The sequence below is a fragment of the Calonectris borealis genome, chromosome 3 (genome assembly GCF_964195595.1).
Source record: "Calonectris borealis chromosome 3, bCalBor7.hap1.2, whole genome shotgun sequence".
Taxonomy (NCBI): domain Eukaryota; kingdom Metazoa; phylum Chordata; class Aves; order Procellariiformes; family Procellariidae; genus Calonectris; species Calonectris borealis.
The window spans coordinates 107,418,544-107,446,506 of record NC_134314.1 but is presented as its reverse complement, the minus strand read 5'-3'; the positions used below and the strand labels follow the sequence as shown (position 1 = coordinate 107,446,506).

The 27,963-nt window shown below is 47.7% G+C and overlaps 1 protein-coding gene across 1 annotated transcript; it reads left to right on the top strand.

Moving 5' to 3' along the window:
• The first annotated feature begins 855 nt into the window (after positions 1 to 855).
• On the top strand, positions 856 to 27,963 carry DUSP10 (dual specificity phosphatase 10). The gene is made up of 4 exons (XM_075147136.1): positions 856 to 948; positions 2,568 to 3,413; positions 21,888 to 22,265; positions 25,686 to 27,963. Exons 2-4 carry the CDS (start codon positions 2,612 to 2,614, stop codon positions 25,949 to 25,951), a joined length of 1,446 nt encoding a protein of 481 aa, XP_075003237.1. The 5' UTR covers positions 856 to 948; positions 2,568 to 2,611; the 3' UTR covers positions 25,952 to 27,963.

The following is a 27,963-nucleotide window of genomic DNA, read 5'->3' as shown; positions in this document are numbered from 1 at the left end:
CATCTAAAAAGAAGCCTCCTTGATTCGACATCACTTATACCTCATCGAACCGCTTGTTGCGGGGGCTGGGGAGGACACGCAGCACTGCCCCACTGCCCCCAAACTCCAGGAGCGGGGGGGCTGCGCTCTCCCTGCCCTGCCTCGAAGGCGGTCGGTGGTCTCGCTGGCCCTTTCCCGTAGGCTCTGCCTATGGAAACGATGCGGCTGGGCTACGGGCGCCTGCAGTCCCTCCCCGTCAGCTTGCTTTCTTCGAAAGGCAGTTTGGGGAGGGGGGTGGTGATGGGGAGGCGGCGCATCCCGCTGAGGTGCAGCTCCCTGAGGCGGTGGCGTGGCGCGGGGGGCGGCAGGCCGGGGCTTACTGGGATGTGTGCGGCTTTTCCTGGTGAAGGGACAGATTCGGGACGTTTAATGGTTATTGGGTTTTTTTGCGGACGGTTTCCCTCAGCGGGTGCGCAGGCGGGTAGCACCGGCGAGGCCAGTTTAGCGCCCAGGCGCTTCCAGCCGCTCCCGCAGCGCTGCCGCCGCAGCCGCCCCGCCGCCGCGTGCGCGCACCCCGTCCTGCGGGGGGCGCTGCCGCGGGGGGCGCGCGCGCCCCGGCCGCCTCCGCCTGTCAACGGGGAGCAGCTGCTGCCCCGGGGCGCGGGCCGGCGCCGCGCCCTCCCGATTGGCTGCCGATGACATCACCGCCCCGGCGCCCGGCGGGCCGGCCACGCCTCCTTCCCCGCCCCGCCGTCCGCCGCCGCGCGGCCATTGGCCAGCGGGGCCGCCCGTCGCCGCCCGCCCCGCCCCCGCCGAGCCGTACATTTACGCGGTAGCAAAAGAGAAAGTAATGAGGATGGTGCGGGCGGCGCGCGGGACGCGGGGCGGGCGGCGCGTGGGGCAGCGGGCGCGAGACGCAGCGGCGGCCGCGCAGGGCCGCGACGCACCGGGCCGGAGCGCGCCGCGCCGGTGAGTGATTGAGTACGGGCGGGGAGCGGAGCGGGGCGCCTCCCCGGGACGCGGCGCCGGGGGCTGCGGGAGCCCGGGCAGGGCTGCCGCGGCCCGGAGCACCGGCGCGGCGCGGCTCGGCCCGGCCCGCCGCGCGCGCGCTGCGGCGGCCCCGGGTCGCTGCGCTCGGGGGTAAAACTTCAGTTTCCCGCTTCTCTTGTGCTTCTTCCTTGTTTCCCCCGTCCCTAGCTAGAGGAGCTGGGTTATCTCCCTCGTTTATTTAATTTTTTTTAATTGCATCAGGCGAAGACGCTCAGGGCTTGTTTATCCTTTTTCTAAACATCGAAAAGGCAAGGGGAGGCTTGGAAAAACAAGAACAGGCTGGAAAACCTCCTTGGTGAGCCGCCGCCGGGGCCGCTCCAGCCGGCCCCGGGACCTCCGCCGTCACCGGGCGGGCGGGTCGCGGCACCTTTACTTGCTCCGGAGGTGCCCGCGGGTTTGCTCCGGTGGCTGTTGCGGGGGGACAGCGTCTTTCAGGCCGCCCCGGGAGGAGGTCTCGCTATTCGGGATGGGGCATCTCCGTGCCCTTTATCAACGGGCCCGGTGCAAAGCTGGAGGGGGAGGCGAACCGGTGTTGCAAACACTCGCCTGCTTTTGGGGATTTGGTGGAGTTCGTGAAGTTGCTGCTAGGATGTGTTTTCCAGCGAGAGCCGAAGCTGCTCCGAAAGTTGCTGGGGAAGGGGAGGCACTGTCTGGGCTTTCTTAGGTTGTTTTGCTCTTCTTGTTTTCCTTCCCTCCCGAGTGGAAGGGGGGTTTCTAGTCCTGTGTGCCGTCTCTTAGCAAATGGCAAGCCAAAGGTTGGACAGGCTGTGACCTTGGCTGGGGCGGAGGGGACCCCTCTTTCTAGGAGCTGTGAAAGATGCTGGGGAGGAGGGAGCTACTGCTCCGGGACTGCTGGAGAACAGTAGCCTTCCCGGGCCTGGAGCTGAGGGTTTAACTGGGGCTGGGTTAACCTCTCTAACGCGGGGGGGGCGGGGGAGGGTGGTGGAAGTGCAAGGCGCGTGCTTACTTTTTGTAAAGATCTCCAGAACCTAATTTTCCTGTCTTCTCCTGGGTGTTTTTTGTTTAGCTTTATGTGCTCAAGTTTGTAACTGTCTCAGAGAATTTATTCACAAGCTAATTTTATTCTAGCTTGCTGGAAAAGTTGTGTATCGCCACTGACAGATTCAGCTCCTGTGTGTTCCTCCCAGTAGTAGAGTCAGCCCAGTAGTTGCTTCCCTTGCAGTAAGCAACGGGAACAAGAGAACGTGCCTCTCTGTCATTATCAGTTGCATGCCTTACAGCCTGGGGTTTCAGAATAGCTCAGCACCATCTGCATGTAGACAAATGCCTCCTCCTGGGTGTAGCTGCACAGTCCCGGCTAGTCGCATGTATTCTGTGTGCCATGTGCACGCATGCAGATAGCTGAAGTATTTGCTGCAGGATTGGAAAAGGTTCTTTAGCAACTATTGTGAGCTGATAAATGTGAGAAGGGGGTGTTAGCAAAGTGAGTTGTCATATCTGTGGGCTTATATGATTTCATGACCTGTTTTCATCACCTTTTTCTTCTTGCCATTCCCCCTCCCTTTTTTCTTTTGCAGGGTGATCTTGAGTTCTTCTTAACTTGCTAGTGCTCAGCCTCCTCATGCCTCCGTCTCCTTTAGACGACAGGGTAGTAGTGGCACTTTCGAGGCCAGTGAGACCTCAGGATCTCAACCTTTGTTTAGACTCCAGCTATCTTGAATCTGCCTCTTCTGCCAGTGAGAGTCACTCCAGTCTGCTCGGCGCAGCTGTCGTGTCCCTAAAGACTGCTAATCTCACGTATATGCCCTCATCTAACGGCTCTGCACGCTCCCTGAGTTGTGGATGCAGCAGTGCCAGTTGCTGCACTGTGGCAACGTACGACAAAGACACTCAGGCCCAAACTCAAGCGAGCACCAGCAGCACCAACACCGGAGCCTCCACCGCCTGCCCTGCCAACCAAATGGTCAACAGCAATGAGAACGCCGGCAGCTTGAGCCCGCTGGGCGGAGTGGGGAGCCCGGTCTCAGGCACCACCAAGCAACTCGCTAGCATCAAAATCATTTACCCCAACGATCTGGCAAAAAAGATGACCAAATGCAGCAAGAGCCACCAACAGAACCAAGGGCCTGTCATCATTGACTGCAGGCCGTTCATGGAGTATAATAAGAGCCACATTCAAGGGGCTGTCCACATTAACTGTTCCGACAAGATCAGCCGGAGAAGGCTCCAGCAGGGCAAGATCACTGTCTTGGACTTGATCTCCTGCCGGGAAGGCAAGGACTCCTTCAAGAGGATCTTTTCCAAAGAAATCATAGTTTATGATGAGAATACCAATGAGCCAAGCAGAGTAATGCCTTCCCAGCCACTCCACATAGTGCTGGAGTCACTCAAGCGAGAAGGCAAGGAACCCCTAGTCCTAAAAGGTAATCCTCCTCTTTGCCCACACGTAACCTCATGGTTTGCTTTGCAGTGCGCGTACTCTAGTGTCAGCCTTGCTGATGGTTGAACTTTGAAAGCATCTGTTTATCTCTAGGAAGGCCTGCATGCTTCGAGACACCGGTAGCAAAGCAAATGCCTTCTGTGGACAAATCGTGGAGCCGGTAGCGGGGAGATGCTTGCTTTTCTCTGTTGTCCTTGAGTAGCAAAGAGGGTGGGAACTGGAAGGAGGAGGAAACGTGCTTCCTGGTGTCTGTTCATGCAGACAAAGAATTTCCCCCAGTACTTGCTCTGAGTATTTATAGCCCAAGGGGCAGAGGTCCAGGAGGGTACACTGCTCTTTTAGCTTGTCAGACTGACCTTTACTTAGCAGCCTTATTTTAGTCCGTATAAAACTGAACTCGTAGGTGCTGGAGATGGGCAGTGGGAGAGAAGAAGGAGGGAGGAGGAAAGGTGAAGGAGGCCACTTGGTCTGAGGCATTGCATCATGGACTAGTCAGCAAAACTTGAGGAGCAGTCAAGCCTTGTTTTGGTGGTATGGGTCAGAGTAATGGACAGAGGGAGATACTTCTGAAAGTATATGAAAAAAAAAAGTGATCTAAAAGTGTTGTGTTTACATGTATGCATGCTTACATATGTATATGGTTTTCCTGTAAAGGCTCCTGTTTTAATGTGGTGTTTGGTCTATCCCTTAATGCTTTGGGGGAAATGAGCCCCACCAATTAAGGCAGCATCCAAGGACACTTCCCTTTCTTCACTTGATTCTGTAGCTCCTATTTATAACAATGCTGCCCTCTAGATTGAATCTCCTTTCCCCTGGGTGTTTATGCCATTCAGAGGCATGGTTGGCAGAGACTGGGGCTGGGGCGCTGAGAAACTATGGAAGGATTTGTTGCTTAGCTCATACTGTATGTGTTTAATTCACTTAATTTTTCTGTATAGCTTACTACTTCCAACCTGCGCAATGTGGCAGGCTGATAGTTTATCCCCTTTCCCCTCTAAAGTTTCATAGCTTTATAGGAGCAAAGGGTCCTGCGAGATCCTCCTCTGTGGTGTATCTTGTGGAAGCTTAAAATTGCACTGAACTTTCTCCTTGCTCCCTGCAAGCGTATGGTCATGCTGGGCTTGCTTTGACACTTGCTACAGGTTCCCAGTATGCTTCTGTTGAGTCTCTCAGGTCATGATGGTGCCCTTCATCTGTAAAAGTGGGCGAGGAGGTGCTTTGCAGAGTGAGCTGAAGTCCCGCGTTTTTGGTGGTAGTGGTTCTGATGTACAGCCCTTGCAACTAGATGTATAGTCGTAGTCTGCAAGCCTTCCTATCCTTAGGAAAGTGGGTTGCTGAAGGTGTTTTTCCTCTGTGTTTCTCCGAAAACACTGAAGGTTCTGCGGACTTCAAACTAGCAGTTTTTCAGTACCTGAAGTAAGATCCTGGATGAGATGGAGCCGCAGAGCCATAGTTGGGCAGCACCGAGCTGCTGGGCCCCGTGGGCAGGTTGTGGACAGCCCCTTCTCCCACCTTCCAATGCTGGTCGCTGCCCCTGGGTGCTGCGCTGGATTTAACCGAGTGCTTGTGGGATTGCTTGGGCCATTTTTGGTTTTCAACCACTGAGAAATGTTAGTGTCTGCCTCGAAGACCTGCTTAGCAGAAATCCCCTCCCCAAACTTCCGCCAACAGATCTAGAAGTGTGCTAGAAGACAGAGAAAGCCCAAATCCTTTGCTTTTTGGATGTCGTGATCGGCTGGGCCAGAGCAGACCTCACCTGGGGAAGTGTGTAGCAAGGAGTTCCCCCTATCACCTTAACTCCCCTCCCCTCCTTTGAAGCGGGGTTCAAACTGGGGTTGAATGGAGTCTAGCGTATGATTAAGCAGCGTTTAGGAAGGCTGCGGTTAAGTTTCCGAGCTGGAGGAGTGGTGCTGGAAGCACTCGTTATTTAGTTTCACTGTCAGATAGTGTTTTTTTTCCATCTTGCTTCAGCAGCCCGGGAGCTGATGTGTGCACACCCCTGGGTTCAGGCACCGAAATGAAACCGGGGGTAGCTGGGGAGCCCTCTTTGCCTCCATTTGTTATTTCGAGCAATTTCTCCTGCTCGCTGCAATCCGGTCCTAATTTATTGCTGGCCCATCTGATCCCCTGTGTTGTGTTTGCAAACACTGGTTGCTAGCCTGGCCGTCCAAGTTTATGTCCCCCTGATCCGGTGCCACCTTCTCCATGTTTGGTGCTGCCTGTCAGCCTGCGGCCCCGTTGCCGTTTTCGTGGCGTGGTGTCGCGTTGTGGGGCAAATCTGATCGGCAAAGCTGGGGGTTGAGTTACAGCTTTGGCTTACAGTGCGCTGGGGTAGCAACGTGGCCCTGCCTGTATTTAGGTTTTAGGTGCCCGAGTCTTTTTAAGCAGCAGAGAAACTCTGTGCTGTTTCCAAAGGCCAGGCTGTGATCTATAGATAAATGTATGTATGAGGCACCTTATTAGGCTCAAGTTAAAAAGAGGTGGCCTGATTTATTTTTAATGTAGCAGACCAATATATGAACTAGCACTGTGACGAGAGCATTGGGGTTTTATGTGTTCTGTGGTATGGGGGGATTTTAAGACCTCTCTTCTTCTCTTCCTATCTGTGCTTCTCTTTGCTGCTTCCTTTAACATGGAGCTTTTTCTTTGTCATAGATATAACATTTGTGTAATTTTGATTTAAGCTCTTTGGAAGCAAAGATTTGCTTATTTCCTCGTTCACAAGGCACAACAACACTTGAGACGGGCATAAGCCTCCTATTTTTACAAAAAGAAAAAAGAATCATGTATTTCACAGTGCTACTACATGGGCTCTAGCAACCTAAGCTGTAAGAGCTGAAGCTGCCTACTCAGTTGGTTTGTATAAAAAATAAAATAAGTCATGTTTCCCGCCTGCACCCACACACCTTCGTACTAGACCATGGTGTTGCATGCTTACTGAAATGTAAAGGCCTGTCCTTCTGTGGATTTTTTTTTTTTTTGCTTAGTATTGGGAAGGAGAGGAGGAAAAAAACAGTGATGTGAGCCCAGTGTCCCTTCTGCTTGCTAATGGCAAGCTGTTGCTAAATTTGGGGAGGGAGAGCATGGTGGTGCAGCCCTGGGCTGGCTCAGCAGCCCTGGCCCTCCGTGGCAGGGTTGTGCCCTTTTCTCTCCTGCAAACCTGACAGTGAGGCATCTCTGCCTTCCCTGAGCGCCTCGGCTCATAGCAAAAGTGGCCTGAAGTCTTGGGGGTTTGTGTGGTTGAGTTTGTGACTGGGACCTAAAAATAAGGAAGTGGGAAATTCATTTGTATTCAGATTAAAAGTATTAATTTACCCAGAATGAAATGTTTAGATTTGGAGTTGAGCGTCTCTTTTCCAAGTTAAATTAAATCTACAAATGAAAGAAAAATGAAAAATTGAAGCATCTGTGCCAACACATTTCAACAGCTTTTAACACAAGAGGAGTTGCCTTTGTCTCCCTGGCCGGTGTCTAGCGGTATTGTCTTCATCCTGCCCTTCCTCCTCTGCCTTCGAGCCCCAGCGGCGGGAGCCTTGTGAACCCGCTGAAGTCTTGTGCTTACTTTTTAAAGGCTTCTGTGTTTGACTGCAGGGAAACACCAAATTCAAAAAGCAGAGGTGCAAAACGTAATTTGGCAAATCATCCTCTTTTTTTCTTCTTCTTTTCCCTGTGTACTGTAAGCTGATGGCTGGACTGTTGCAAGGGGGATGGGGAGGAACTGGCTGGTGGTGGTAACAACTGGTTGCTTCTCTGTTCTTGTTCCTGGTCTGAGGAGCTTATTTATGCTCTGGCTTTCAGTCTTCTCATTGCTCAAACAGGGAAATAAATGAAGTGACTTGCTCTCATTATAGTGGGGAGTATAAGACCTGCCAGCAAACCACTTCACGCTTTCTGCCATGGTCTAAGAATAGCTTCGGATCTCTTACCGCACCGAAGTCACTTATCAGCGAAGTTGAAACAACTACAGAGGGACTGACACACTTATAAAAGGAATAAGTACTTGGTTTATGTTGTCCCATGTTGGTGTAAAATACTATGATTGACTGCCTTTGGAATACTTGACCTGGTCATAATATGTTGCAAATACATTATTATTATTATTATTAATTATATAATTTAACAGTGCCAGTGTTTCTTTAAACCCTAATTGGATTGTACTGCACGAGTGTATTTGAGAGTGAAACTTGACGCAATGGTCAACAAATCCAGCTGACCAACAAAACACATGCCTGGCACTTATTTCCACCAGAGATCTCCACTGAATAATTATTAGGTCATGGTTGTAATAGGGAAATGTGTATTTTTAAGTGTTAAGTAATGCATGTGAAGTGTCCAATGTGTTTAAAACTAAAGTGTGTTCCCTCTGTGTTGCAGAGAAAATCTGGCCCCCTCAGTCACTGGGGAAAAAACTTCTGCTGGCTCTATTAGGGCTGAGATTTCTCCTTCAGTTTTCAGACTCTGGTTGCTGGAGCTTAAAAAAGTATCTCTTTCTCCACTGGAATAGATAATCTTATTGACCATAACATTTGAAAATTGATTGTGTGTATTTATACCTTTTTGCATATAGATAAATGGGAGCAATAGTATGGCTGGAGACCACAGTTTTCTGTACTTCGAGGGGATGCTGCTGCAGAGGAGACTGTACCTCTAAACTTTGCCTATTCAACAATAATGGAAAGTTAGCATTTCCTCCCAGATGATGGCATCTGAGAGTTCAGAGTGCTGGCTTGCACAGTGCCTGTTGTGTTTTAACTGTCCTTGGGGGGGAAGAGAGCAATGACACTGCCTTGGAAAGAGAGGGACAGGAAGGACACTTTTTTTTTAGCTCTCTAACTTCTCATATCCTTGGAAACCAAACGAAAGAGTCAAGAAGCAAACTGTTACATCGGGGAAATATCTCTGATGCTTGTAAAGAAAAATCTGGCTCCAGCTCTGTTTAGGCTGGGAGGACATCCCCTGCAATGTTCCTGGTAGGTAGACTTTGGGTTATAATTAGCTGAATGCCCACGTGCTGCCCTTACCCTTATCCTGTTGGAGGTGAGACACTCTACTAGTAAAATCTTTATAGTTGCTTAGTGGTGTGTCTTCTGGCTTTTTATTCTGAAGGTGAACACAGCCTTTTAGAGAGGCTCAGAGTGGAAGAGTAGCTGTATTTGAGGTTTGAGTGGTGTCTGGATGTTAACTAATACAGATAGACTTTTTTTTTTAGGACCTATACATGGGTGGTTTCCCTTCCAAAGCAGCAGCCAATGTTTTTACTATGCTTAGGAGCACAAAAGTTTTTAGTGAGATTACCTTGGCTTTACGATGCATTTGAAGTGGGGGATCAGCCACTTTTCTTTAGGCTATGACTCTTTCTTTACTCTGTGAAAAGCCACTTGAGAATTAGTTTTTTATTTATGCAAGCAACTCTGAAGTGAAGAAATGCCATAAATAGGAGCAGCATGCACACAGTCTTAACATTTGTCTGTTTTGCATGTTTACCAGCCAACCAGGAGGGAAATATTTCTCAAATATTCAGCATGGCCTTGCAGGGCTATAGAATTCATGCTGTTTAAAGAAATAGATTATGGTAATCTATGAAGATGACCTAATGCATTGTCCCTTTGCGCATAAGATAAGATTATGTGTGGATCCTTGGCCTTGTTGGGAAGTCTCTGGTGGGCCTGGGAGGTCGCTGGCTACAGAAATCACAAGGCTGACCTGAATTATCACGAGCAGTTGTTTGCCTGGAGCTTTGTTTCTGGGTACTCACCTGAATCTGTCTTCAGTGTTTTTTAAACACCTCTGTACTGTAAAAGTTAAACTTTTTTTGAGGTCCTTGCTATCACAAAGGTGTTTGGTAAGCCGAGGCTTAAAGAAGAGCAGCGGATATCATGGATGTCACCTTTCCCCTCCTCCCCTAAAAGTCAGAGCTGGTAAAGAGTCCTGTTGAGAGGAAGCTGGATAAAGGGGCTCTCTTGAGCGTTGCACTTGCTTCAGCTTCAGGTCTTTCAGGCGGCTGCCTTTAACCTGGTCTTGATACAGTGAACGTTGATGGTTATGGTGGTAAAGCTCACATGTACACCAGTGCCTTTGGGTTTGGCCACCAGTCCTGGCTGTGCCTCTCAATGCATGCTGTGTGGAGGCAGAACAGGGGGCTGCTGTGAGCAGGAGGCATGAAGGGGTTCAGCAGGGTTATTTCTGCAGCTGGAAAGTCCCAGGGTGCTCATGGTTTCTGTGCAGGGTGGCCGATCGATGCTCCGCACTCCAGTAGCTTCAGTAGTGAAGCTGTGGGGTTTTTTAATGCCTTGTGACTTTTTAGTATAGGAAACTCTTTGCTTCAATTAGTATCTATGATTAAGGCAACCTCGCATCTGGAAGCATCTTGGCCCACTGGAGGTTGGTTTTGGTGTGTCCTCCCCTGCTCTGAAAGATGTTGGTTCCTCAGGAACATGTGTCCCTCCAGAAGGTGGTCTCGGACTTGGTTCTGGATCTGTACAGCAGCATTTTAGGGCTTGAAGGAGAGGATGAGGGAGATGGGAGAAGTGTGTCTCTTCCGTGTGGTGCAGAAAGGGGGTAATCGGGCTAGAGGGATAACTCTGTGCCTAGACAGCAGGGCAGTCTCGGGGCCAGGGCAGCTCTGGCCAAGGCTGTGCAATGGTCGTTCTCCCACTCCGTGACTAAGCACACACAACAGAGTTGCTGTGAGGCCTTGGACAAGTCATTTTAATCTGCCTGGGTTTTCTTTTTCTGTCTTCTGTACCGTTTGTAACGCTGAAATCATCTCTCTTGTTGCCATCAGCGTTAAGCGTGGCCAACCCAGGTTCATCCACCGTCACAGTGGTGCCCTGGAACAACGCAGCTGCCTGTTCCAGAAAGTTGGAGGGAGGCTTGCAAGGACCCTCTTCCCCTCCTCCCTTCAAAGTAGAACTTTGCTAAAGAGATAAACTGTAGGCCCTGACTTGCTTCTAGGGAGTTTTTGTTCTTTCAAAAATTCAAGGTTCACTTTCATGTCTTTCTCTGCTTGGGTGGGCAGGTTACCTCCTTTCTAAAGGAAAGCTCCGCTCCCAGTGAAGAGACCAAGATCCAGAAGGGGCACAAGCTTATGATCTCCTGGCACTTGTTCTTAGTGGTGCCCCTAAGAGCGTGTCCCAGGGGAGTGCGTGCAGAGAGACCTGAGACAGCAGGGGGAGCAACGGGGACCTTGTAGGTCTGGGTGCCACCTAGTCCCTCTTGTCCTGAAGGAATGAGCCTCCGGTTGTTGCTGCTGCTTGGGGCAACGCTAGCCTTGTCTAGCTCAACTACACCCACAGCTCCCTTGGCTGGGGTCCAGCCAGCTCATGTGTCCCTGCACTGGGCTGTCCCCACCGGAGGGGTCTGGGGTTAGCGCAGTCAGGATGACTATAAATCTGTCATCACCTTCTGCTGGGGGGACATGAATGCCCTCAGTGGGTGGGAGGGCTTGGGAGCCACTGCTCCCACTAGGGTTAGATGCTGCTTTGCACGTATGCATCACTCTGTTTCCAAGATAATGGCTTTGAAGGAGGAAATTGGGGAAAAAAATTTTAAAAATTATAATTAAGTGATGTGAACATTTTGGTTCCAATTGTTTTACTATGCTCTAGCTTTAGAAAGCCTACAGCGTGCCTGGGTTAATTCCCACTTGATTCGCTGCAACAGAGAAGAACCGCTTCTAATTAAAGGTAATAAAAAGAAGAACAAATGTTACTCCTTGTCCAAAGACAAATTATCTTTTTTTTTTTTTACAATGGCTTAGAGATTTGGAAAAGAGAAGATAACTTGCAAGCTTCTGTCATATCAGGTGAATTGGTTGTCTCCAGTTTATTATGCCAAAGCGTGATATTAAGCTGTATGTAAGCAGTAAACCAGTAATGTTTTAAAGCAAAAGCTGTTGTTAGAACAGTTGACCTGTACTGTGTTGGTGATGTGCTCTAATTCTTCTTGGTCTCTGCTAAGATAATGGGAGTCTGTGTGCTCAGTTCATGGAAACTAAGAATAAGCCTTTTGCCGCTGCTTAGAATTTGCAGGCATATTTTAGGTACAAAACCACTTAATGTGATTGTTTAACATGAGGTTAATCTTAGGTTCATAGGTGTTTGTGTTAGTCCTGTAAGGCAGCATGACATCTCTGTTGAGGGATAACACGGTGCTTATGCTTCTTGGGAAACGTTAGTGTTGATTCACCTGCGGAGAGAAGGAGGCCCGGCTTAGTTTTGATCTGGCTGAAGAGATTCCTTGTTTGATTGCTATTTAGCTCTGAATTCTGTAAACATGTCCTTTTTTTTTTTTTTTCTTCCCTTGACTCTGGAGTATATGGATGCAAACTGGGTCAACTTTCTCTTTCCCTTTGGGGTTTTTAGGGTCTAGCCTTGCCTCCCTGACCATTAGGATTGGGATTTAAGTGCCGGCAGGGCTGGCCCTGAAGTTCCTGTCAGTGTGGGGGCTGGCTCGCACCACGCTAGTTCCAGTAGTTGCTGCTTTTGTTTTTGGACAGTGTGGCACTGGGGTATGTCAAGATGGCACCCTTCATTTTGTCTGGGTTTTCTTCATGTGCTTTGAAATAACTTGCTGGAAAGTGTCAAATCAGAGCTAGATATTATTATTATTTCTAGCCAAAAGGGTAGAAACTCTTCACTTTAAAGAGAGTTTAGATCCAGCAGGAATGGATGGCACTCCCAAATGTTGGTGTGGTATATCAGCACCCTGTTTTCCTTTCATATTAATGCAAATGTTATTGGTGTTTCTGATGTGGAGGAGCAGTGGTTTGGACTGGAAAAGAGCCTGTGGTCATCCTTGGGAGAAACAAAGCAGCCTGTTCTGTTGTTAGAAAGAAGCTGTCCTGAAGAGGTTGCCCTTAAAAGGGTAAAGTGAATAAATGGATGGCTGAACCATGAAAATGTCAGTGTTCACTAAAACATACGAATTAAACAGAAATGTCCACTCCTACGCATCCAGGATTACAGATGTCTGACACAGTGCCGGGACCCTGCTCCCTCTTTGGACGTGCTGAGCCAAAGCCTTCTGCATGGCGCTCGTGTGCGATCAATGCTGGCTGCCTCCAGGCCGAGGGGGCCAGTTGCTTGAGGGATGCACATGGTGATGGGCAGGGGGAGAATTGGTAATAGGCTAAAAAACCAAAACAAACCTGGTGTTTTGGGCAAATCTGGTCTGTTCTACCTCTGTGAAAACAGACTCGTAGCTCTTTGTCAATATAAAACCATTTGTGGTATCTTTATTGCATTAAAATAGTTTCTGTTCCCTCCCCCCTCATTTCCCCTGCTTCCTTTGTACATAGCTTTAGTGTTTCTTGATGACCTTTTTGTTAATATGATTTCCAGTGGGAGCATTTCACAGTAGAAGTATGTATTCCTTCAGGGTTTACGCTGACATTTCCAGTGATTATTTAATTGGACTTCATGTTAGCCTACATCCCCATGGGAATGCATACTTTTGCTATGAGAGTTGTAATGTGTCTAATTTTGAGTTTCTGCTATAAATGCTTGCCCTCCAGGGAGGGTAAGTCCAATCCTTGTCTGTCGCTGCAGAATCGTCACTGTACTGTGTTTGGGATGTGGGGTTTCTTGTCTTGTTCCATTTACATTATTGTATAGCTTAATCCTTGTACCAAAATTGAGAGCAGGCCTTCTCCTCTTTCACCTTCCTGACTGCTCCCCAAGGATAACTTGGCACTTTGAAGGATGCTGTCATGTGGTTGATTTTCCTGTGAATACTCTTTCTTTTTTTTCTTTTCTTTCAAATGGGCAGACTCAGCACTCCCTCAGCATAGGGGGATTTCCAGTTACAAGCTGGAACCACTGTCTTGAATTCAGAGATGTAGTCCAGAAGTATTCACAGCGGCTTCTGGACAGGCTGGTGAGTAGTCCAGAAGTTAGTGGCATCTCTTGGAAAAGCTGGCGAGTAAAGTTAGGGAAGGGACTTGTGGGATTTGCATGGGTGGCCTGGGGCCCAAACTTAGGGTCAGAGTTAAAATGAAGTTTAAGAAGAAAAGGAAAAAAAAAAAAAATCCCAAACTGAAATCCCAAGAAAGGTTCCCTAGCAGCAGGTTAAAAAAAGAAAGAAAAATTATTGTTTGTTTCTAATTGGAACTAATTTGGATGATCTAGTGGTCCTCAGAAGAAGAAAGGCAAAGCGGTGAGAGCGGATGGTGGAAAGAAGCAAGTCGTTGCTGAGGGGTGACGATGTGGCTGAGAGCAGGAGGTGGCGAGGCAGGAGGAGCTGGACAGAACCAGCACCTCTGGCACAGCCCGGCAGGGGAAGGGGCTTTCGGTGACCTCCCTCCTGCCTCCCTGGGACATGTCCCTAGGGCAGCTGGCTGCTCTGTGCTGGGTGTTAAAGTACAAAATAAAAGTAGATGAGATGAGGGACTGCAAAGGCCGGTGGGAGAGGATGTGCTGTGGCAACGGGCTTGAGCTGTAGCAAGATGAAATTAGAAATAACATGCAAACGCCTGTGCACGTGCCTCGATGCTGTGAGGGGAAACCTTTCCTCTTTATCCGGTGTCACATCTTGACTTCTAAAGGGACCTCAAAGCCGTTGCGTCAAGAATGTGCTTGTAACTCCTCTAGGCCAGAATTTGTGTACAAACCAACCTCTCAGGATAGTTCCCACATGGAAAAAACCTGACCTTGCAAGTTCTCCGAAATGCAGGGTTTTGCCTTTTTTTGAAGAGCTGTTGGCAGCTCGATTAGTGGGAGAGACTAGATTAGGTTGAGTGTATCGAGGTGGAAGCTGTTCTTTGTGAACAATGTTTACTTTTACTTTTTTATGTTTGTTTAAAGCTTAATCTTTTGCAGCAAGGCTGATGCTGAATGCCATGTGGGTGACACGGAAAGAAACCCTGCAATGGGTCTTTTGAACCTCCTGCGGACAGGTAGAGACATACGCTTGCAGGACCAGGAAGTCAAACCTGTTCTACTCGGTAGTAGCAATAGAAGTGGAAAAACCTTCAGTTATGCCTTTGATTTTGGAAAACAGGGGGGCAATGTGGGTTGTTGAGGTAAATGTGGATACTTGTGTTGTAAAAGGATAGATTTTTTTTTTCTTCTTCATTCCCCCCCTTCTTGAACAGCAAGAGTGGTAATTTGTAAAGCAGTCCTGGTGTCAACTGTGGGCTCCTGGTACTGCAGAAGGATGGGCTCCCCTCTGTTGTGGGCTTGACCTCACAAAAATCTCCCTCCAGTGTTTTAAAAATAAACAAACAAAAAAAAAACCAAACCGCAACTTCCTTGAAATCAAAGGAGCAACTCCTAATGTCACCTGCGTGAGTGTGGTCTGATAGGTCCCCACCCCTTTTGACAGAAGGGAGTTGCCCTTCTCATCTCAGCTTCCCATTGTGTGGACCAAATACAATATTTTCAACCATATCGAGCTTTCTACAGCAGTGAGGGCAAGCCCTGAGCACTGCTCAGCAGCAGCTGTGTTGAGGAGAAGGACGTGTGTCTCGGAGAGTAGGAACACTCCTACAGTGTCCTGCTTGGATTAGCCCTATTGCTCTAGAAGAGATCCTAGAAGCACAGTTCTCTGCCACAGCAAGCGGAGCCCTGCTTGGACAAGGAAAGTGGCTGTCTTGTGTTGTGTAGGAAATTTGGACATCCCTTCTTTCAGTACCTCAGGATGAACAGAGAATGATCCTCAGTATGCGCTGTGAATTATCTTTGCTATGGCTAAAATGGTGCTAGCAACAGCTGTGGGAAAGTGTGACGGCTAGATCTTCCACTGCAAGGTGGTTTTAGCTCTGGTGCTCTATGGGTCCACCCCCAGTGCCTCCATGCTCTCTGTGCTAGTGCCTTTGGTACCCAGTAGACCTACCCCTGCTTGAGGCTAAGGGAGTACTGCAGAAGAAATATGGAGAGTTAGGTGCTTTTCTCCTGCTTTTACTCTTTCCATGTCGTCTGGTGGTGTTGGAGATAAGGTAGTGGGCCTTCGGTTTGGTTATGGTCTGGATACAAGATCCTTTGTGCACAGCCATAAACTTCTGCAGACATGGCTGTGTTGGTCTCAGTCATGAAGAGATGGTCTGGGTGGTTGTCCACATCCTGGGAGTGGACTTGGCCTATACTGGCTGAATTTTCTGCTTCAACCTGTACAGCTCCTTTTTTACTTGGTGGAAGCAAGCAAGCTGTGATGGGTTTGCTGGTAAAAGCGTTGGACAGGGAGTGGTGTCCCTTGGAGTGCCTCTGTGCTGGAGCTCGCTGGTTCCCCTTGCGTGGGAAAGTGCTCCTACCATAGACCTGTGACCTGGGGACAAGCCACTGCCTCCAAATAAGCAGAAGCCAGCGGGCACTGTAGCCTGAGCTGAAGAGGAGGAATATGTGACAGTAAGGAAAAGAGAAGCAAGCATGGTGCTCAAAGGTAAGTGCATCTGACTCGAGCATGGTGCTACAGCCCAGGGCATGCCCTGCTGTGGTGGTACAGGAGCTGCCCGGATGGGGAAGGGGTGCAGCACCAGGTGGGTGAAGCAGCTGGCAGTACCTGGCCTCTATTTTTACACGCTGGCATCACGTCTGCTTAACCTTGAGGCATCCTGCACTTTGAATCAACTTGACACAAAGTCATCTGTTCATTAATAACACAGGAGCAGTTTAATTGTTGTCTTAGTGGAAAAATACATGAGACTGTCATCAGCTGTTGCTTCTGGCAGTGCTTTTCTGCAGTAATGTAAATAAATGAGGTCACAGGTTTAAAGGAACAGGCTGTACTTGCACAAATTCAAAGCGTCATCTTAAACAGATATACACCAATTGTCTGAATATCTCCGTCCTGCACCCCAAATCATAGCTGTAATATTTCGACCTTAAACACACTGAAATGCAGCCGCAGGGACTCATGCTGTGTTGGTACTGACAGGGCACATGCTGAGTGGGTGTTTTAAAACCTGGCTTTGTTCCTGAGCGAGTGAAACTTTTGGTGGCCAGAACCCCAGTATCACTGAATTTTCCGCTGCTCCCCCCACGAGAGCCCAACAACTCAAGTAGGGGAAGTTACAGACCGAACATCTCTTCTGCTGATACTTCACAGCGTCCTGGGATTTCTGCTCTTGTTGCACATGTGTGTGTGGCTTTATTTTTTTTAAGATGGCTTTGTGGTATTGTAATCGAGGATGAGCAGATCCAGAAATCCGCCTGGACAGCTTTGAAAGCTGTATAAAAGGTCTGTTTGTCTCCTGGGACCACGTGTTCTGTCTAAATGTGGATCCTGCATCTGCAGTCTGTCATGTATAAAAATACGTTCCTGTTTGTAATCGTAGCGGGAACACCCAGTACCTGCCACGCTCAGAACAAAGTATGGCCATGCTGATGAGGTAATGCAAAGGTATTGCTTTATGGTGAGGGTATTTCATGGTAACTGCCTCTCTATAAGCTCTCTCACTATGGGGGGAACAAGGTCACTTACTCCCTTTACTGTGGTATAAAAACCTGTTTCCAGATAGGAAACATATTGCAGATCTAACAAAACATATTGTAAACCCACATCCTAGTTTGTATATAGTCACACAGCCATAGGACAGCAGTGATGGTTGAAAGAGGTGCCGAAGAAGAAACAGAGAAGGAGGGCAGGTGTTACTGTACTACTTATACTTTAATTCTCAATCTTCTCTTTAAAAAAAAAAAAAAAAAAAATCACTTGTATAAAATGTGTGCCGGTAAGGTTTGTTTTTCTTGCTTTCTTTGAAGATGATTGTTTCTACTGCAAGGTCATGGTCCCTTGTAAAAGCTGGTTGCCTAGTTCCTGCCATACCTTTTGTGCCTGTTTTGCATTGTATTTGCCCTCTTCTGACGGCAAATGACAGACACCATGTTTGGCATGATTTTTATGCAGGCACCATGCTGCTTGTCTCGTTTTAATTTGTTCAGAGCTGCTCTGGCTCCAGTCCAGCTGCTCACCTGGCCTCATAGCGCTGGTGCAAGCCCCGGGCTCCTGGGTGCTTCGGAGCTGGGAAACCTGTGTGCAGCTGCTGCCCAGGCGCTGCTCGGTGGGGGATTTTGAGGAGCATTAAGCAAGATGTTTATGGGCAGATGGCTGCAAAGAACTTGAAGAAACAAGTATGAATAGCTGGAGCATGTATGCTGCTGACTTGAGACTTCCTAAAAGTTTTGAGGTCTTGGACAAAAGTCTGTTGTCGCTCACTAACTGTTCTGGCAGGGCAGGATTCTAGAAGATGTCAGGCAGCAATAACTGCAAAAATATCTGACTCTTGCATCAGTGGCGAGCAAGAGCCCTCTGTCTTCTGCTGTGTTCCACTGAAGAGCAGGCAAGGCCATCTGCTGTGAAGGGTCCTGCTTCATTGATTCATTTCTTTATGGAAGAAATACCTTGGGTTCCCTGGTGTGCTGGGCATCCTTGCATGTCCATCTTCATTCAGATTTGGGTAGATTCAATCCCCCCTGAAAGCCTGCCTGGCAGCTGTTTTGGAGCACAGTGTGGATGTTCTCCGCATCCATGCGTGGGCTGTGTCAAACGGGGTTCAGGCTTTTTGCTGTACTTTGGTTATTAAAGCTATGTGGTATGTTTAAAGCTAGAAGAGACAGGTTACAAGCATGACATTCTATAGAAGTGAAATTGGTGGCTTATCTAGCTGCTGGCATTTTGGTTTGTCACTGAGGGTGGCTACGCAGCTGCATCTAGGCTTCATGGCTGTCGTTCAAACTGCACTGCTATACATGCTAATGGTCTTTCCTGGAAGAAATATTATATTGCCTCTCTACTTAGGCTGCCTATATATGAGTAAGGCTTTTTGCATATTGCAAATAGCAGCTGAAAAGCTGCTTTTAAAATGCAGCTTACTTTTGTGCTAGTGAGAAGCTTCTGCCAGGTTGTGCTTCTCCTCCGCACTCACTGTTACTGCCCTCTGTAACACTTCCTTCAAGCCCTAGGTTTGGGAAGGCTTGAGCTTCAACCACAAAACAGCTTCTCTTACAACCATGAGTGGAGTCTCTGCATCCATGCCTTGAGCTTATTTGGAGTTGCTGTCAGTAGCAGCGATATGTCTTGGTCCTTGCTGAGTTTAATGAATCAACTCTTAGACCAGGCTTGCAGTAGCTATGTGTGGCCTCCTCTCCAGGTACAGCCTCTTCTCTCCCACCTCCTCTCCCCCACTGCATGAAGATTTTAAATGCTGAAATAACAGCTGTGTGACAAGGGAATACAGATGCACCGGAATACTCTGTACACTGTATTTACCTTCATGTCGAAAGTCCATCCCTCTGACTCTTTCTGACTGATGATAATGAACTTTGCTTGGACCTTTTTTGGGAAGTAGTCTCAAACTTTAGAAAAACCTGAGCGTTATGCATGCATGAGCTCCACTTAAATTGCACTAGTGCCTCATAAATCAGCTAAGAGTCAGGATCGTGTGTGGTGAGCATGGGGGAAGTGGATTAAGGGAACATGAGGTGTCTGGATCCTGTTTTGGGACCTGCATGACTTATATGGCAGTGCAGATCCAGCCTAAGCTCCTACTGTTGGCTTTAGAATTCAGCTTCCCTCCATGACTGCATCTTGCTGCATCCTTTCTGGGTACCAGTGTTCTTGTCCAGTCCTCCCTTGCTCACATGCCTGAGCCGTTTCTGGTTAGTAATCCTCTCCCCAGTAACATGTTGTTTCAGGGACTCTGAGAGTTGCTTGGATATGGTACTTTAAATATGTCTTGAACTGACTTTTTAACTCCCTACTCACATGAGGGAGGAGAACGGGGGGGCGGGGCGTGTGGACTGACATTAGGAAAGGTGACCTCTTCACTAGCAAATGTCAGGAAAGAAATTGTGGGTGAAGCTATTGTATGTTTGGCCACCCCACTTGTTTGGGCATCTTCCACGTGGTGTATTTGGGATCCCCTTCCCATCCTTTGGCCTGACTCTCCTGCTAGAGTGGTGGGGATTGCCCTGCACCTCCTGTTATCTTCTGGGTACAGTGATAACAGGAGCTCTGTACAATGTGATGGTCTCTTGTCCTCTCCCTCCTCATCTGCTGGACCAAAGTTCACACTTAGAAAGAGTTGGTAACAGGGCTAATAGTGTCTTCTGGCCAACAGGGCAGGCAGAGGCCCCAAAAGGAAGACATAACTGGCGAGGAAAGAGCTTGCTCTAGATTCTCCAGCTCTCTTGTATCTTACAAGGTGGCCGGTGAAGCAGGATGGTGTCTGCCACACCATGAGTGTGTCTGCACCTGAGTGATGAAGCAATGGGATCCTACCTCCGCCTATGGCTGCTTACTCCCAAAAGGCTGCAGGAGAGGTGGAAAATGAGTGTTGACTCTGGAGTCACTAAAGCAGCTTACTCTTCAGGGATTTTCTTAGGAATCCCAGCATGCTCTGGTTATTGTTTTAAACAGCAATATTTAAGCTGAATGGATTGCTTGCTTATGCAGAAGGACGGGAATGTGGGTTAGGGCTTAGCCTTTGGCCCAGACTCTAGGCTGGGGCTGTTGGTTTGGATAAGACTTCAAACATCTTCAGCTTAGGGACCATAGACTTGTTTGTTTTCTTGAGTGGACTGAGAAGACTTTTCAGACCCTGTCAAGGCCAGGACTTGGCAGTCAAGCTCAGATTTTTGTCCTTGCTCTTCCTTCTGTCCTGCTCCCCTGTTATCACGACTTTGCAAATAGAGATCATTAAGGCAGATCTGTTTGCTCTGTGTCCTGTAAACAGCAGAAACAGCTGAAGACAAGCATGCTTCTGAGGCGGGGGAAATATTCTGCTTTGTGAGCGATTCAAGGATTTCTGGGAAAGTGAGCTAGTAGCGGCATGCGAAGAACAGAAGTCTGGATGTTAAAAAGGGCACTTGTATTAGAGGGGCTCAGATGGTTGTAAACTGCTCTGGGTACCTCGTGCCCATCGGGTACCGCGTAGGGTGCCAAGATGGGCCCTGGGTGGGTCCCACCCCATGGGCAGGCGCGTGGACGTTTGGAGTTGCAGCACTTGAGATGCAGGCATGGAAGCCCTTTGCTGTATTTAATTCAGAGCCGGTGTGACAGCGTGTTTTGCTCTGTTTTAGAATTTTCCTTTGCCATATCACTGTCAAAGAGCATGGAAAAGACAAATAACCTCTTTTTATTAAATAAAAAAAAAATTAAAAAAAAAAACAACCCAAAACATAAGTGGGATGGTGACATTCAGCATTTATTTTGGCTAGTGTAGCTCTTTCTAGTAACTTCAGTGTAGCTCTCCCCCTTCCTGGGTTGTTTTTTTTTGGCTTGCATTTAACAAAGTGCAATTGAGTCTGAACACTTGGCCCATCTCGATGCGGTACATGACTCCAAGTATCCTGGTACAACATAAACATGCGCTTTTTGCGGGCGAGGCGGGGGGGTATATATCATTGCATTTCTCCTCTTTCCGCCTTTTTCTTTTGGAGGAGCCACCTGTTAGCATTACATCAGCGGCTCCCAGGAACGCTGCCTCCTACCAAAGGCCTTACACAAAGTAGTTCTTCTTGTATTGTTTGCGCTCAAAGAGCTGATGTCATGCCAGCTGATGTCATTGTGTGCTTTGTGTAATCGCTATGGAAACCAGGCAGGTGGGGAGCCTGGGGCTGATGTAATTGCCGAATGAGGTGTAGAAAGAAGGTCTGCTTTTCTCGCTCCAGTTCTGCGGAGCCGCCCTCCTGAGGGGGGGGGGGGGGGGGAAGGGGGGGGGGGACACTGCTTGAAAAAGCCAGCAAAATGTGCAATAGAGCCAGGGGAGGCGCAAGCCAAAAAAATTACTTCTCCCTCCCTCCTCGGATCCATTTCCCAATCCATATTAATGTCCTAAAAATAACTCTTGGTAGATATTTTCAGGCAACCGGGGCAGAAAAAGGAGAACTGTTTGCCACATGTTAAGTGAGCACCTCAGTTGCTGTTCGGTTGCGAGGAGCGGTTTTCTTTTGTTTGGCCACACAAACGCGTATGTACCGTTGCGATGCCGGCGTGAGCTGCACCTGCCCCTCCTCGGGGGTGTTGGATGGGGGATGCCCTGCAGGGCTGCCCCCGGCAGGCAAATCTGCTGGGAACAGGTAAAGCTAAAAGACTGGCCCAGCTGGCTTACTGCTCTGGTTTGGTGTTTGGTGTGCTGCTAGCCCATTTGCCTGTAGTTTTGGTGATGTGTTCCTTCTTGGAAAAATGCCTTTAGTCTTTCCCCCCCGCACTTTGCCTCTCCCACGGGCTCGTAGGTGAGGCAGCCCAGCACACTGATGTCGCACAGAGGCGTGTTTGCCTGTGAGCCTGTTCCCTGGCACCGTCAGCCTCGTGGAGGGGAGGACAATGCGTGCCGCTGATTCGTGCTACACTTGCTGTTGGCGGCCGTGCCCAGCATCGGTCACCGTGACAGTGGTGGTGGGGACGATAGAGCCAGCTCCAGTCCTGGTGGCCCCAGCATGTGCTCTGAAGAAAGGTGGGTCCAAAGCATCCCTGACCTTGGGGCGTCTAACCAAAATATCTGCTTGGTCTCTCTTCCCAGGAGGACTCAGTGGTTTCAAGCAGAACCATGAAAACCTCTGCGATAACTCCCTCCAGCTGCAAGAGTGCCCGGAGGGGGGAGGAGGGGGCGGCGCGTCCGCCGTGCCCCCCACGCTACCTCAGTCCATCCCCACCACGCCGGACATCGAGAACGCTGAGCTCACCCCCATCCTGCCCTTCCTCTTCCTCGGAAATGAGCACGATGCTCAGGACTTGGAGAAAATGCAGAGGATGAACATAGGCTACGTAATCAATGTGACCACCCACCTGCCCCTGTACCATTACGAGAAAGGCATGTTCAACTACAAGCGGCTCCCGGCCACTGACAGCAACAAGCAGAATCTCAGGCAGTATTTTGAAGAGGCCTTTGAGTTCATTGGTAATTACCCTTGACTGGAAATACTCCTGGTTTTTTTTTTCACCTGTTGTAAGAATCTAGAGTGAATTTTATGCTTCGCTAACTACCATGAAAGCTGCGTAAGGCCATATTTACTTTTGTTTAGGTTGTCAGAAATCCTGAGCACCTCATGTTTCTACTCGTTCTCATCTCTGGCATATCCAGTTAAGTAGCCTGGGGGTACGATTTTTATCCATTGATAGTGATGCCTACCTCCAGGCTTCCAAATTCAGGAAACACCAGAAAACAAACTTTTGTCATCCCCTCTTCTTGATTCCTGTGTGTTCCTAGTTACCACAGTGGCTTCCAGCCAATTTTTCATAGTAACTATTCTTAATGATGGCTGAGTCTTTCTGAACTTAATTTCTTGAGAAAACTGACAAACTTTCACACTTCACTTGTGCTACCATTAGATTTACAACTTCAGGGTCTATGTGTGGATGAGTGGATTGTGATAAAAAACTTGCATTAATAAGCCTCTAAACCCTGTAAGCTGTGTGAGAGAGTGCACCACAGACATGCAGCTCGTTGGGGAGGTTGCTGAAGAAATGACCCAGCAACATTATCCACGTTGCTCTGAACCTCACTACAATCCACGCAGCACAACCCTCAGCCAAGTTTAGGGGTGCATTCAGCTCTGGTTGGTCATCTAGGCCAAAGCCAGATGGCCTCTTTTAAACAGGGCTGGTCAGTGAGGACATCAGCACATGATACTGAAAGCTTTTGAGGAACTTCCCTTGCCCCTCTATACGTCTCTGTGGGCACAGCTTTTGCAGCATAGTCAATGTCCACTTGTGCTTCCCCAGCACAAGTACGTGTCCTGAGAGGTTTTCTGAAACATGCTGGGGGGACCACTGAATAAAATAATTTTATTTTCTTGTGCTGAGGCTGGACTAATCTCTTTACCAATACTTCAGGCTCGATGGTGGAGGACTAGACAAAGGAAGAGTGCTTCTGTGCTGCGTCACAGTTTAGGTCCTTAGCTGACCCCATAATGAAGTGGGTGCAGAGCCTTCTTCCTCCCTGCCCATCAATGTTTATGGCCCTTGAGACAGAGTGTGGGTAGACGGTTCCCGAAAACTCAAGCCTGCTTGTGTTCGCTCTGTGGAGGTGCTCTCAGGCTCAGCAAGGATTAAGTGACTGGGTCCCAGGACAGGAGGTCCAAGCTCAGCATATTCTTCTGAGCCCATCTGCCCCTGCCGTATGCCTGGGCAGGGGCTCGCTGCTCTGAAGCAGACAGCTTGCCAGCCTAGTCCGGCTGTGTTTTGGTTGGCAGGGGGTCCTTGCACGCTGATGCATGCAGTCTGTAGCCATGCTACCTCAGTGAAGGTGAAGAGGCAAATCGCTGCTTGCACTGCAGTTCAGATGGAGTGCAGCATTAAAGCTTGAGTCTTGCCACTGAGACCTTCTACCAGGAGCCTGTGGGCTTGTCCTCTATAGTGTAGAGGACCAAAGGATCTCTACTTAAAACCAGATCTTCCCTAGTGTTCCTAACCCAACCCCAGCTCTACCAGTAGCGCTGTCAGCTCCGCAGACTGCTGATTACTATGTGCATGGGAAGGGGACCGCCCCTTTTTGGGTGAAGGGAAGACCTCTCTGAGGGCAGGGGAGAAGGAACCTCGCTTTGATCCTTTGGGAAGAAAAGCTGGGTCAAGAAATCCAGTAAAGCCTTAAACTTTGAATTCAACAAGATGGGGAGGTGCAATAGGCTAAGCTTACATAAAGAAACTGCAAAGCTCTGTTGAGGTCCTTTGGGGGTGGGAGGGAGATTTCTGCACCCAGCATCCCTATGAACTGCAGGATTAGAGCTCTTGAAAGTACTAAAAAATAGTGTTTGGCTTATGACTTTAGCAAGGGCAGAGAAAGCAGCCTTGCCCTGAAAAGGTTTAGAATGTGTTTCAAAACCCATTTTACTTTCCTTTTTAATAATTACAGCTTGAGGGTCTGTCTTTGTTTTTAATAAACAAATATTTCTCCACTGAGAGTTTTTTCTCTGTAGCAAATTTAGCCAGCTGGGGAAGTAACTAGTCAAAGCTTTCCTTTCCTCAGGCTAAACTTTAAATTGCATTTGAGAAGACTTGGAAATGTTTAAACAGCAGATCATTGGCCCATGTTTCTTTAAATATGTCTTGAAAAAAACACAACCAAACCCAGGCTTTGCTAAGACTAAAGCCATAGGAAGTGAAATCATCAAAAACTCGCTGGGAAAGTGTGTCAAAATGCGTTAGAGTGTTTCAGCTTTCTGAAATACTAACTGGCAACAAAGTCTAGAGGGAAGTTGGCTTCATTTATGCTTTCACAATACAGGTTGAACATGTGGGGTGGGATGAACCATACTCTTGGTAGGGTTGGAGTCATGCCAAATCTTGCAAACTAAATTCATGCTCTTCCTGCGGATTAAAACAAAAGAAATAGACTGAAGTGTCACATCTTGAAAGTTTTATCTCCTGTTTTAAATGCAAGCTGTGGGAGATGAGGATGGTATGGTAGTGACTCTCCTCTTTCTTGTGTCCTATTAGCATGTGGTTCCAGGGGCTCTGTCTTCCCGAAATCCTGACGAGGTTGCATCCCTCTAAGTGATGTATCTTGGTGGAGAGCGTGTGCGTGCCTGTGTGATTGTTGTTTCCTTCCCTCCCCAACTTGTCCTTTCCTCACCGCTCCCAGTGAGAAGCTCTGGAGGGGTAGCATTTAGCAGAATGCGACGTTGCGCTCAAATCGCAAAGAGACAGGGATGGCAAATCCCTTTTTCACACCGCTGAAGGTGACCAAGTCAAAACGCACAGAGCTTGATATGCAGGAAGCGAGGAGTCGGAATTTGAGGTCTCTTACCGCTGAGATAAACGGGATCCAGCTCCTGCTTTTGCAGAGACACCGCAGCAGAGTGCCCTGTTGAAGCTCATTTCAAGAGTAGCTTTGTAAAAGCCTCAAAGAATAGGGCTTTGAAACAGGTGTATCGTTATGAATTGAATCTGAAAATACCTGCTTTTTGAAAAGGTGCTGTTCTGCTTTGAAAGACAGGGAGATTGAGATGCCAACGCAACGCAGTGGTGTTGCGACAGAGGTGGAGATGGAGCACGAGCTGCCTCGTCATGGGCCTTGACCTCCTAAATAAATGCTCCCTGGCAGTGCACATGAGCAGCGCAGCAGTGTCTCTCAATGTGCAGTTCATCTAATAAAGAGATAAAGGTGAACGTGAGGATTTTCAGCATTAGACTGGCCTTTACGTTTCACACTCGGTAACTCTAAAACGCTGAAGGAGGATGGAGGGGAAGGGGAGGAGAGGCTGCTGTGCTCGTAATCAAATAAAGGGACTTTTCACATTAAATTACTCTTAATTGCACTGAGCTTTTTCTAATTTACAAACTGGCAAAAATCTTACTTTGTTCTCTTTCTTGTTTCCAGAGGAAGCTCATCAGTGTGGAAAAGGTCTCCTCATCCACTGCCAGGCTGGTGTCTCCCGATCTGCCACCATAGTTATTGCGTACTTAATGAAGCACACGCGCATGACCATGACGGATGCCTATAAATTTGTCAAAGGCAAACGACCAATCATTTCCCCTAACCTTAACTTCATGGGGCAGTTACTGGAGTTTGAAGAAGATCTAAATAACGGTGTCACACCGCGAATCCTCACACCAAAGTTGATCGGCGTAGAGACTGTTGTGTGATGGCGAAGCTGCGAGGAGGTGGTCAATGAAGGGGTTAACCTGTTCTGCCCCTGATTTGGGGCAGTGATGGGTGGGTTGTGGGTTTTTCTTTTTAGCTTTCAAGGGGGGTTTTGTGGCAAACTTTTTGTGAATAAAAACCTTTTTTTGTAAGGGAAGGTTTTAAAGAGAACCAAGAACTTCGCTGTGTTTGGGATGCTGTTGTGATTTCCTTCCCAGACGCCGGCAAAGCAGGGAGACTTCAGAGCAAAAGGAGTACTTTTTAAAATCAAAGCAAGAAGAAGAAATACTGGGCTTTTTTTTCTTTTTATTTTTCCCTCCTCTCCAGCTACTTGTAGAGTTTATGGCTAAGTAGTCTGTGCAGGTTCATAGACTGAAGAAACCTAAGTTGAAGATGAAACACAAACAGACAAAACAAAGCAGGAAAAAAACCTCCCTGAAACGTAAGGGCCTTCGTTCTGCAAAGGCTTTGCTAAAGATAACCTAGCTAAATGCTCACCGATGCAAAGGAAATCGGAGCAGCTTAAAAAGGCTGCAAGGCACTTTTCACACTCCTGACTCAAACTAAAGAGAAAAAAAAAGTTTATTTGGCGTGTTTCATGTTCCAGTTCTATTTTTCTATTTTGGGGTGTAAGGTTTTAACAGTAAGGGACTTTGATCATTCTATGCCATATGCCTTCACTGGCTTCTTGTGCAATAATAATTTGGGATTTGTTTTGAGTGTTCAAACCAATTAGAGTTGGCTGCCCACTAATAATAAGATAATAATTTTTAAAGTCTAATAGTGCAACGGCAGCCGGCTTGGTTCAGAAAGGATAAATGAGAGCAATTATTTCGTTCCTCTATATGATTTAGATCCTGGTTACAGTGCCATAAACCTTGTTACATATGTATATCGGAATGTACAAAAATTGAGAACAAGCAAAGTTTATTTAAAAATATTTTTCGCACAAAATATTGGTGTGTTTCAGTTGTCTATGTAAAAAAAAAAATTGATTATAAAACAAAAAATCTTTTGGAAAATGTGTGTCCTTTTATTTCTTTAGCAATTTCCCATTTTCTTTCTATGGGATGGGTTTTTGTTCTATTCGTTTCGTTTTGTTTTTTTTTGTTGCGATGTATATCTCCCTTTGACAAAACTGATCTCTCTTGTTTGGCATCTCCTCTTCAGTGTTTCGTTCCTGTCCTCTGCTGGTGGAACACGTTTTCTTTATTTTCTACTGTACTCTTACATCCTTCAATTTCTGTAACCGGATTTTTCTCTCCTGGAAGTACATCAGTTTCGGAGCTGTTCAGCTGAATTAGCACTATTGGTGAGGGCTCTTTGGGACAGACCTGTTATTTCTACAGCTCAGTAGCCATTTGGAAAAATAAGAAATAAACATTCTCCACTGATTCTTTTTCATCTTCCTGCAATTAGCTTATCTTCTATGTTACAAAATTGTCCGGTTTCTAGAAATACATTGATCTCTTGTGTGCTTTTTCCCTGGCTTCTCTATAACCCCTGCTCCTTTAGCAGCTCCATGATTCCTGGGAATCCCCTCTTTCTTGCCCATCTTTCCTTCATCCCCCTCCTTTTCCAGCTGCGTCAGTGTTAAGTGTGGTGTGTATTGTAGGGCTGATGTTTCTGCCTGACAGTGTCCCTTAGGTGGCTGACTTTTGCTTTCTTTCTTTGTATTTACTTTTCTTTTTAATGGTATGGTATAACCTGATCTCTTCTGGACTGTTACCAATTCTGAAGTTTATTTGTATGAGCCTAAAATGAGACAGAAAACATTTCTCGTATGATTCTGTTGTGCAAACTGATATATCCCAGGAAGTCTGGTAGCAGCGAAGGTTTTTCCTAGATGAAAACCTAGAAGGACTGAACCAAGTTTAACACAGGACCTGTCGAAAAACTTATGTATAATCACATTAGACATGTATATTTTTGTGGACATTTTACTTAAAATGTTGTTACTATACAGATATTTTCTTGAAACTTATCCCTTTATTAAATTATTTTTCTACTGGAA

Excerpts from the sequence above, each read along its gene's own strand:
- DUSP10 (XM_075147136.1), top strand. The coding sequence starts at position 2,612 with ATGCCTCCGTCTCCTTTAGACGACAGGGTAGTAGTGGCACTTTCGAGG. Across the intron at positions 3,414-21,887 it reads GGAACCCCTAGTCCTAAAAG|GAGGACTCAGTGGTTTCAAG; the intron begins GTAATCCTCCTC and ends CTCTCTTCCCAG. Across the intron at positions 22,266-25,685 it reads AGAGGCCTTTGAGTTCATTG|AGGAAGCTCATCAGTGTGGA; the intron begins GTAATTACCCTT and ends TCTTGTTTCCAG.